This window comes from Ammodytes marinus (genome assembly GCF_949987685.1).
Source record: "Ammodytes marinus genome assembly, chromosome: 15".
Classification (NCBI taxonomy): Eukaryota; Metazoa; Chordata; class Actinopteri; order Uranoscopiformes; family Ammodytidae; genus Ammodytes; species Ammodytes marinus.
Genome location: NC_137219.1, coordinates 6,482,890 through 6,494,420, shown reverse-complemented (window position 1 = coordinate 6,494,420; position 11,531 = coordinate 6,482,890). Strand labels below are relative to the sequence as shown.

Genomic DNA, 11,531 nt, shown 5'->3' with positions numbered 1-11,531 from the left:
TTACGGCACTCTCTTCTTTCTATTCTGACCTGCGGGGCATTTCTCCAAGGAGATCTTTTCTTACCAGAGACAACCTACATCTTAGTGGGCGCAATAGCATCTATAACACTTGTAAGTTTGCCATTAAAGTTGTCTAAAAGCTCCATAACTGAGTTACAGGGGAGGGGTGGTATTAAAGAAAATGCTTGAATAAATGTTTCACTGGTATTTTCTGTGATACACCACTTTTTGATTACTTTTGATTGATCAATTGTGTGCACAGACATTTTACTCTCAAAAAATAAACAGGAATGGTCCGTGAGGGGACCCATATCTGCCACTGCTATGTCTGAAATGTTCATTCCTCTGGAAATGATAAGGTCCAGCGTGTGCCCTTTGTTATGAGTTGGTTTGTCAACATGCTGATTTAGTCCAAAGTTGTCAAGGACACAGCACAGTTCTTTCGCACATCTATCCTCAGGTTTGTCAGTATGAATATTGAAATCTCCGACGATTAATACACAGTCAAACTCAGTACAGATTACAGACAGCAGTTCAGCAAAGTCATCAAAAAAAGCTTGCATTGTATTGTGGTGGCCTGTAAATACTAATGAAAATAGCTCTAGAGGCTGAATTTAACTTGAGAGACACATATTCAAATGAATCAAAATTTCCATAAGACATCTTTTTGCATTGTAGAGATTCTTTAAACAGAATAGCAACCCTCCCTCCTTTTTTATGCACTCTGGATTCACTCACAAAATTGTAATTTGGGGGGGCGGACTCTATGAGAACAGCAGAGCTGTTATCTTGGTCTAACCAAGTTTCAGTTAAAAACATAAAATTAAGATTGTGCCTAGTAATAAGATCATTAATTAAAAATGTTTTTCCTGCCAAGGATCTGATGTTTAATAAAGCTACATTTAGTGTGTTCGAAGCATTTTCAGCCCGATTTATTTCAGCCGACTGTGGCTGAAGAGGAATACTTATCAGATTAGATACATTTGCAGGATTTAAGAGTTTCCTGTTTCTTGAGATAAACCTTGAGAAACAGGGCCCGGCTTATCCTGTGAGTCAAAGGCGATAACTGTGTAGCCGCGGCCCGGTTCGTATCAACAAGTGCTTTTATTCCGTAAACAAGCAGGCTCATCAGGCTGGGACGGCTACCGATGACGTCGCGGTGGGATCAGAGGGGGTGTGCGTGGAGGGGTGACGAGCCGGGCACTGTGGCTAAGATTGACGAGTTGTGGGGGGTAGATGGACGTCGAGGACGGGGAGTACATACGATTTCCATGAACTCCAGCTCAGGAGAGGATGAAGAAAGGGTGGGTGTAGGAGAGAAAGGAGGAGAGAGAGGTCGGCTTGGTGATAACCTGCGGGGTCCAGGGGAGACGGGGATGGGTGGAGCCCCCTCCTCTCTGCCCTGATATCTCTCATGGTCTGAGCTGTCATCTGGGGCCGGCAGTTGTCCTTCGGCGCTGCTGCAATGCTGTGTTTTGGCTTTCTCCAGTATCTTGTCCTTGGCACGAACAGATGAGTGTCGCAGGACGTAGAATACATTTGATATGAATACTTCTAATCCTGTCTTATTTAGGCAGAGTCCATCTGTCTTAAAAAACTGCCTGCGGTTCCAGAAAGTGTTAAAATTGTCAATAAAATGCACTGAGTGGTCGGGGCACGCAGCTGAAAGCCACGTGTTCAGTGCCAGCAATCTAGTGAATCTCTCAAGTCCTCTTCTGATAGGTGGCAGAAGACCACTGATATACACCTCAACATTCAGTGAGCTGACCGTGTTCAGGAGATCTTTAAAGTCCTGTTTCAACATTTCAGACTCCTGCTTTACAACATCATTTGACCCGATGTGCAGAATGATGTTCTTTACAGTTGTGTGTGAAGCAGCAATGTCCAGGATTCTTTTTTCTAAGTCAGATACCATATCATTTGGATAGCAGAGTACTTTAGTGGTATCAACACTAAACATGCTTTTCATATCTCTAACAGAAAAGTCTCCAACAATCAGATTTTCAGGCCCGGTTGTTAGCTTGGTTAGCCCGGTTGTTAGCTCTCTCTGTGGCTCTTGGCTTTCGGGCCTTACCTTGCGGTGTGAAGCTGCTGTGTTATCCAGGTCATCAGAGGGAAATTCAGGGACTTGTAACAGTGGGGTGAACCTATTTGAAGAATGAAAATAGTCGTAGGCTACTCTCAACTTTATAATAGGTCCATGGTACGCTCCCAGAAAGATAGCCAGTCACAACTTATGGTCACAACACTCCCCTGCCATGTGTTTGTATAATTTAATTAACAGCGTGGGCTCCCGCTAGCTTAACATAGCGCTAGCATTGGCCTTCTTGAGGTGGATTCTGTCCTGCATCTATCACTGTCTCAGTGAGTGTGAGAGTGACAGACAGGCAGTGAGTGCCCCTGCACAGAAACAGAGAGGTCTGCCATGCTTGTGTGCGAGGATCAATAGCGAAAATCCGTCATAAACAAAAGCGTAAAGTACCGTTATGCAGTACTGATAACGTCGGAGCTTATCAATACTACGGTCTTTAAAAATGTTGCCCCGTGCTCAGCACTACTTAGCACCGGGTTTCGGTAGGCTACCCATCCCCTAAGCCTGTGTGTTTGTGTAAATGTCCTTTTTCAGTCACTTATTTCACTTTCTGCTCCTACATTCGCATACTAGACCTCTTCTCACAACAGACAAGGTGCCGTGTGAATGTCAAAATGTAGGCATTTAAATTGGCTACTGGTCCCTGAATTGTGTTTAAATTAATATGCAGGTCCTTGTGTGACCTCTGTGGTCGGTCTCTCGCACAATAACGTCTCGGAACCCAGGTTTTGGCAACAGCAGTTTTTAATGGCTCTGCATATTTTATAGAAAACAACAGCGGAGAGTCATCAACGTGGGCACGGACAAGCAGTGGACTCATGGAATTCTCTCAATGGCTTTTTAACTATTACAGTGTGATCGTATAGTGGTATTTGGTTCACATAAATAAAATAAATAAAGCATAACAGAAGTCTCACTCTTCTTTTAAACAATAAAGAAATGTCCTATATAATAACAAAAATACATTCTTCAATTCACAGACCTCACTTAAGTGTATTAACCTGCTATTACCATATTTTTAGTAACCTCTTAACATGTCAGCCGCGGCTGACCCATAGAGGGCGCTAGGGCACCGCCCCCCCTCCTCCACCCCAAAAAATAAAAACATCGTTTTGTTTGTGTTAATTTGAGGCAACTAAACTATTTAATTTTACTTAAGAATGCACACTGAATTTATATTCTGGCACTGTATTTACATTTCATGGCGAAATTCAAGCTCTAAACTGACTAATTTGACTTCTATGGGCGCCAGTTCATGGCGCCCCAAACCCTCGTTCACTCAGAGTGGCCCTATCAATTTCTATTGCCATTCAGTTTTAACGGAGGGTTTGGGGCGCTGGGCATTGGCGCCCAGTAACTGGTTACCTGGCAACAATAACAACAACGTTCGGAACGGTTGCTCGCGGACTCGGAGTCGCGTGAGTTGTGTTGGCTAGTTGTGTTGCAGCTGTCATTATGGACGAATTACCTCCTAATTCGGTTCAATCGCTTTTAGAAACCCCTTTTGAGAGGAGAACGTACGCGGAAAAAGTTAGAATAAAAGAACTTGGACCAGACCGGCCGGAGAACATCACATTACACAGCTTGCCAAAGAGAAGCAGAAGTCCTACACCAGGAATTTCACACGGACTTGGTTTGGGAAAAAGGCTTGGCTAACTGGATGTGGATCTAAAAATGCGCTGTTTTGCTTTCCATGTCTACTTTTCAAAACGTCTTCATCTGATTCTGCCTGGACCGAAACTGGAGTAACAGACCTCAAGCATCTGTCTGAAAGGTTGAAGAAACATGAGCGATCCATGATTCACATGAACAACTGTGTCAAACTAGCTGTGCTAGGCAAAATTAGCATCGCTACACAGCTGGACGAGGGTCATCGGATAGGGGTAAGGCAAGGCAAAGGCAAGGCAAGTTTATTTCTAAAGCACATTTCTGACACAAGGCCATTCAAAGTGCTTTACAGATGCAAAAACAAAATACATCAAGTATAGAGCACACATTAAAAAAAGCGAATGAGAAACATGAATATAAATAAAAACATAAAATAATTAAAACATTTAAAAAGAATAAAAATAAATAAAACATTTAAAATTACAGGTTAAAACGGAAACAGTAGGGGACTTCCGGGTTACAGAGCATGGGGTAGGTGCGATCGCTCTATAGCTCCCACTAACTATTTCAGACCTAACTGATTAAACCCTATTCTCATCGATTTTTTTTGTGCTTGTGTTGCCGGTAACACTGATACTGTTTTGGAGAAATGCCTAGAAGCAAGAAAAACGCAAAAAGAGATTCGGCAGAGTCAGATATGTCCTCGGACAGCGTGGTTAGCATGGACGTTGGTGCTAGCACAATGGCTTCCATTTCGGATCTGCTTGAGCAGCATAGAGCAGCCACAGCTGAGTTTAAATCCATAGCCGCTGAGTTTAAATCATCGTTCGCCAGCATGGACACTAAGCTGGACAACATCCAGGCCGTGGTCTCAGGCCAGGGTAAACGTATAACCGATCTCGAGGAGAATGCAGAAACTGTTTGCGGACGCCTGGAGCAACTTGAGGCTACGTGCTCCTCACTGCAGGAAGATAACAAGCTGTTGAAAGCTAAACTATCGGATTTGGAAGGGAGAAGCAGGAGACAGACTGTTCGTATTGTGGGCTTCCCAGAGTCACTTGAGGGTGCGCGCCCCACCGCCTTTTTCTCTGAGCTCCTCGTCAAGGTTTTTGGTGATCAAGTTCTCCCTTCTCCCCCGGAGCTGGACAGAGCTCACCGCACTCTGGCACCCAAACCGGGCCCGCATGAGAGGCCGCGACCCGTCGTCATCCGCTTTCACCGATACCAGACTAAAGACCTGATCATGAGAAAGGCACGTAAACAGGGCGAGCTGGAATACCGGCACGGCCACAAGCTCCGGTTCTACGAGGACTACAGCGCGGAGGTCGTGAAGCAGCGGGCTGAATACAGGGGGGTCTTGGCTGAGCTTTATCAGCGCGGTCTCCGTCCCTCTCTTCTTCACCCTGCGAGGCTTCGGATTACTCTCCAGAGCGGCGAGAGAAAGTGGTTGCGATCTGTCTCTGAAGCATCTAACTACATATCTATATTGGGTGTGAGTCCGAAGTAAATACGATTGCCTGCTGTGAGTATACAATGTGGACAAATGCTCTTTTCATATCCCCAGCCAAACTCTGACTGATGGTACTACACGCATTTTTTCTCCCTTTTTTAAAATGAGTAAATTAGCTGGGTGAACGTGACATTTTTGTTGCTTGTCATTTTGACGTATTGTCTAGCTCACTCGCTTTTTTTTATTTGTATCTCTATTTTAAAACGGCTAGATAAGCGTGTCTCTTCTTTATTTTTTATTTTTTAATTTTTTTGCCATTTGGACAGATTGTCTAGCTCACGCCTTGTTCTTTTTTTTGTATTTCGAATTTGTTGGGTGAGCACGGTATGTTTGTTTAGTGTGTTGTCATTTTGACAGTTTGCTGGATTGTTCATAGTGTTACTAGCTGTTATGGGGTGAATTGTACAAGACTTATGTGGGAAGCTAGCACAGGTCAGAAAGTTAAGGCTTGGAATGTTTGTTGTGAGACTAGTAAGGGTCTTTTGGGGTTTGCTGTTTAGAGCAATATATGGGGAGGGTCCTGGGTGGGATGGGGTGGTGTTAACTGGGGGTTTAGCTGATAAGTTATCACCTGCTGTGTTTTCAGTTATTTGTGTTTTTCTTTTCCTCTGTATTTTGCTACTCTTTTTCTTATCGGAGCAACTCTTTTTATTCTCACCATAACTGAGCTAGATGAAGGGCAATCTTAATTTAATTAGTTGGAATGTCAAGGGGCTAAATCACCAAGTGAAAAGGGGTAAGGTCTTAACCCACCTAAAACGGCTCAGGGCTGGTATAGTTTTCCTTCAAGAAACCCACTTATATGACTCTGACCATGGGCGATTAAGTAAATGCTGGCGTGTACAATTTTTTCATTCTAATTTCAGGGGTAAGGCTAGGGGCACAGCTATCCTTATTGATAGTAATATTCCTTTTGAGTCCTCAAACGTTATATCAGATAAAAATGGACGTTTTATTATTGTTTCAGGCAAACTTTACAATAAGTCAGTCATCTTGGCCAACGTCTACGCGCCTAACGTCGATGATGTAGAATTCTTTAAGAGATTTTTTTCTTAACTCCCCAATCTCAATTCCCATTTTCTTATTCTTGGTGGGGATTTTAATTGTTATCTAGATCCAGTCTTAGATCGCTCTTCCCCCAAACCTGCCACTCTTTGCAGATCTGATTATAGCCTCTCTGATCCTTACAGGTTTTTACACCCCACGGGAAGAGAATATTCATTATTTTCACATGTCCACCACACTTACACCCAGGGCTGTACAGTGCGACAGTTTTGATCGCATTTGCTACTGAAATTGATCACGTGCGATGATGAATACAAGTACACTCGCACGAGTGCTAATGAGCAGATGCTGTCTGTTTGAGACACAGAGGAGTGCTGCACAACACTGCTTAGAGGGCTCTACATTAACACTCTCCAAATTCGGGTAAATGTAGTCTTAGGCAAGTAAGTTATTGAGTCCACCCTCCAATTTGGCTGGTGAAAGATGTGTGCTCGGGACCTGTGCTTGTGCGGCGATTCTAGCGTCTAATACACTTCACCAACGGTAATAACCGGAAGGAGACGGCACACAGTTAAGTTAGCGCGTGTGCAAACAGAACATTTCTTGTGCGCCTTCACATTAAAAGCATGTTACTAGCTAAACGTGAGTTGACTTTTTTGAAGCCGGTAAGAACAGGAAGTTCGCACTTCACAGCCCTGCAGTGCGCTAGCTTGAAAATCAACTGCTTCAGCTGCAGAGAGCAGTCAACAACAGTAGTCTATTTAAACAAAGTTTGAAATAACTGATAAGCCACTGAAGAACTACTCCCAACACATTCACAACAACCTATTTAACTTATCCTAAATTGTACCAATATGTATACTTATTTATTTAATAGGCTATATGTTTTAAAGTTATAGGTTTTAATTAACAGAAGGACATTTACCAAAAAAAATTATTATTATGAATATAATAATGATATGTATATACAAAAAATATATAGATATTCATTTTATGGGGAGAAATAATTCTGAATCAGCAAAAAATTGCAATTGGCAGGCAGGTTAGATTATTTTGTCTAAATTACAATCAGTGCACCCCTTTTCATTTTTCTACAATTGTTACTGCACACACTAGGATATGACATTAATTGAGAATTTCAAATGAGACCAAGATGACAGGCTAAAAGGTAATTAGAGCTAAATGCATGGGTTAAGGTTATGCAAGTTTTCGATCATACTTTGTGTGCTACTGAATTTATTTTTGTGCTACTGATTTTTTTTGCTCACTAGCACCAGTACTACCACCTAAAAAAATAAGCGTACAGCCCTGCCTCTGGTAGATGTAAGCTTTATAGACTATGGTCAAACTCTAAAGGTCCCTCTACGAGATGTGCGCCCCATTGATCCAGATTTCTTACGACTGAATGCACAGGCTTTTCAGTGTTGTTTATTCAATCTGAAGAATCCCACTAATCCAACAGCTGTCGCTTGGACTGATTCTGCATTAGCAAAGTTTCGGAAGATTGTAGATTTGAGTGCTTCACCAAACATTGGGTTGAAATGCATTATAAAATCTGTATCATCTGATGATGAAGGTATGCCTCTTAATGTGGTAGATATTGAAACACCATCTGACAGTGTATGCACAATTCTGGCTCAGGAATGTGAATTGGCTGAAGCTTACAAGCAAATTCCACCACATGTCCCATTAGATGCATACAATTACTGCACACACGATATTGAGGTTGGTGGAAAAGAAATAGTGTGGGTAAAGTCTTTAGAAAATGTCAATCACTTCTACTGCCAACTAGAAGTTGGCAGTAGAAGTTAAACAACTAATGGACCAGCGACAAATCACAGATCACCCACCTGGACTAAATGGCATTTGCTTTGCTAAATACATTGATAATGATAATGTTATTTGTTTATGTTTTGTTTATTTTTTGTTTATTTTTATTTGTGAAATCATTTGAACATATTTTTTTATTGTATTTTCATGCTTTTAATTTGTCTTTTTTTGATATGTCTGAAATAAAATTTAATCAATCAATCAATCAATAATCAGTGGTACAGAGGTCAAATAGTAGAAATGTCTCCAAAACTTAAAGTGCACTTTGTTGACAATGGCCAAACCCTTGCATTGAATGAATCTGATCTTTGCCCCTTTCCAACTGAAGCAAGTATCGGCAGGTCTGTTCCTGTACAGGCTGTTCCACTTGGGCTGTTCGATGTCCCTGCAGAAGTGCCACAGGAAGTCAACCAGTGGTTTGCAGATCATGTTATTGGCCATAGTGTGACCATTTCAGTGGTGGCTAAAGGGCCAAAGGGGAAGCTTATTGTTGAACTGCTTAATGGATCTCTGAATGTAAATGTGGAAGTCAGAGAGAGGATATCAAAACTGACACAACAAAAGAAGACTGGTCTCATTCAGCAGACAGAACAGCAGGTCTGTATCGGTGTGCCAAATGAGGACTTTTTAATGCAAGAGTAACAAAGAGGACAGAAGAAAAAGTCCACAGCACCAATGGAATGTGTGCTAAAGATGAGCTAAGGATACATTTACAGTCCATAACTAATGTCTCTGTACCAGAGGTTGAACATAGAATAACTTTGAATGAACCAACTTTAGATGCGATTCTTGAGGACAAGGAAACTTCTTTGGCAGAGACTTTTATACAAGATGACAAAAGCGACCCAGAAATGACACAACATTCCCTCGTTTCTTCCCCTGAGGAAAATTTGAACATCTTAATGTACAAGAGGCCAAACATTTCTCTAAACAAGACAGAGGAGGTATACGCTTCCTGCATTGTTGAACCACATCACTTCTGGTGTCAGTACACCAACACCGAAGACCTGAATATGGTGTCAAAGCTTGCTCAGGAGATAGAACAGGCACAACAGGACTTGATATTCCCACAGACTCTTGTTCCTGGCAGTCCATGCTTTGCTCTGTTTTCCAGTGACAACCAGTGGTATCGAGCTCAGGTAATTCAGAAAACTGAAAATACACTCCATGTTCTGTTTATTGACTATGGAAATGAGACTGATGTTGACATCAAGAATGTGAGACCACTGCCTCAAAGTCTGCTGGAGAAGGCGCCTCAGGCCTTCTTGTGCTCTTTGAAAGGATTTTATAAGTCCAAAGGCTCCTGGAAGGATGAGGTTTACGATGACTTTGATAGTCTTCTGTTTAACCACTCAAACTGACAGTGTTCAATGTGGAAGACCATGCAGATTGTGCAGTTCCTCAATATGCAGTAGAAATTTGGTGTGATGGAATAAATGTAAATTCATCAATGCAGAAATACTGGAAGCCAGTTTCCAAAGAATGTGTCACAAAAGAAAGCCCTCAAACAGAAACTTCCCTCCAAGATTGTCAAACTGAATCCAACTTGATGCATATTAGTGTTTCCAAAGGAAATGTGAATACTTGCAAATACAAAGAGCCTGACATTTCCAAAAACAAGACGGAGATGGTATATGCCTCATGTATCGTGGAACCCCATTACTTGTGGTGTCAGTATGCCAACGCCCAGGAGCTTAACCACGTATCAAGTCTTGCTCAGGAAGCAGGACAGGTCCAACAGGACACAATGTTCCCACAGACTCTTGGTCCTGGCAGTCCATGCCTCGCTCTGTTTTCCAGTGATAATCAGTGGTATCGAGCTCAAGTTACTCACAGAGCTGATGATGAATTTCATGTTATCTTTATTGACTACGGAAATGAGACTGATGTTGACATCAAGAATGTGAGACAACTGCCTCAGAGTCTGCTGGAGAAGGCGCCTCAGGCCTTCTTGTGCTCTTTGAAAGGATTTGATAAGTCCAAGGGCTCCTGGAAGGATGAGGTTTATGATGACTTTTATAGTCTTCTGGTTGATAAACCACTCAAACTGACAGTGTTCAACATGGAAAACCATTCGGAGATCGCAGTTCCTCAATATGCAGTGCAAATTAAGTGTGATGGAGTTGATGTTAGTTCAGAAATGCAGAAATACTGGGAACCAGTTGCCAAAGAATGTGTTGGAAAAGAAAACCCTCAAACAGCTTCCGCCCAAGATTGTCAAACTGAATCCAACATGATGCATATCAGTGTTTCCAAAGGAAATGTGAATACTTGTGTGTTTAAAGAGCCTGATATTTCCAAAAACAAGACAGAGATGGTATATGCCTCAAGTATTGTGGAACCCCATTATTTTTGGTGTCAGTATGTCAACACCGAGATGCTCAACCAAGTATCAAAGCTTGCTCAGGAAGCAGGACAGGCCCAACAGGACACAATGTTCCCAAAAACTCTTGGTCCTGGCAGTCCATGCCTTGCTCTGTTTTCCAGTGATAATCAGTGGTATCGAGCTAAAGTAACTCAGAGAGCTGATGATGAATTTCATGTTATCTTTATTGACTATGGAAATGAGTCTGACGTTAACATCATGAATGTGAGACGACTGCCTCAGAGTCTGCTGGAGAAGGCGCCTCAGGCCTTTTTGTGCTCTTTGAAAGGATTTGATAAGTCCAAGGGCTCCTGGAAGGATGAGGTTTATGATGACTTTTATAGTCTTCTGGTTGATAAACCACTCAAACTGACAGTGTCACCAACAGGACACGATGTTCCCACAGACTCTTGGCCCTGGCAGTCCATGCCTCGCTGTTTTCCAGTGATAATCAGTGGTATCGAGCTCAAGTAACTCACAGAGCTGATGATGATGCAGACCATGCAGAGATTGCAGTTCCTCAGTATGCAGTGGAAATTGAATGCGGTGGAGTTGTGGTGAATACTCTGATGGAGAAATACTGGAAAGGGCTGGACAAAGACCATGCCTTGGAAGAAGGTAAGGAATCAGATAAATAGACTTCACTTTCTTTTTAGCTTAAAGATATTTATTAGATTTTTAATATAAAAAAACACTTGTTTATTTCATACCATTGATCTCTGATCTTTAGTGCAACGGGATCGTGAAGAGTGCTGAAGTTTAAAGTCATCAAAGCTGTCGAATTAATGGTAGGACTTATCTTTTTTTCTCACCTAATGCGCTATGTAAGGTCAATGGTGCAATGCATGTAATACAGGGGTGTCCGTGATTTAAAAAGCTAAAGCAGTAACACATTTTCGTTCATGGCTAACAACTGATCGGTGAATTACTGATATTAAGACAGTTGAATGCAACAAATGGATATTAAATTCAGGCACTTTAAAATGTTATGTTTTCTAAATGTAATTTAATTTATGCGTTTGTTTGTTACAGTTCTGGACCCAGATAAATGCTCATTGGGGGAAACTCAGTTGTGCATTCTTGACTTCTGTGAACTGACAATGCATGTTTCTCTAGATAAA

General features: G+C 41.9%; 1 protein-coding gene across 1 annotated transcript; it reads left to right on the top strand.

The window, feature by feature from the left end:
• Positions 1-4,397: 4,397 nt before the first annotated feature.
• LOC307261637 (tudor domain-containing 6-like) lies at positions 4,398-11,198 on the top strand (the record flags this gene model as incomplete). Its single annotated transcript, XM_080042220.1, is given in 8 exon segments — positions 4,398-4,575; positions 4,822-4,956; positions 7,537-8,009; positions 8,262-8,652; positions 8,787-9,388; positions 9,394-10,787; positions 10,892-11,028; positions 11,141-11,198. Coding segments are annotated over 8 exon segments (3,336 nt in total). The 3' UTR covers positions 11,167-11,198.
• Positions 11,199-11,531: the final 333 nt, after the last annotated feature.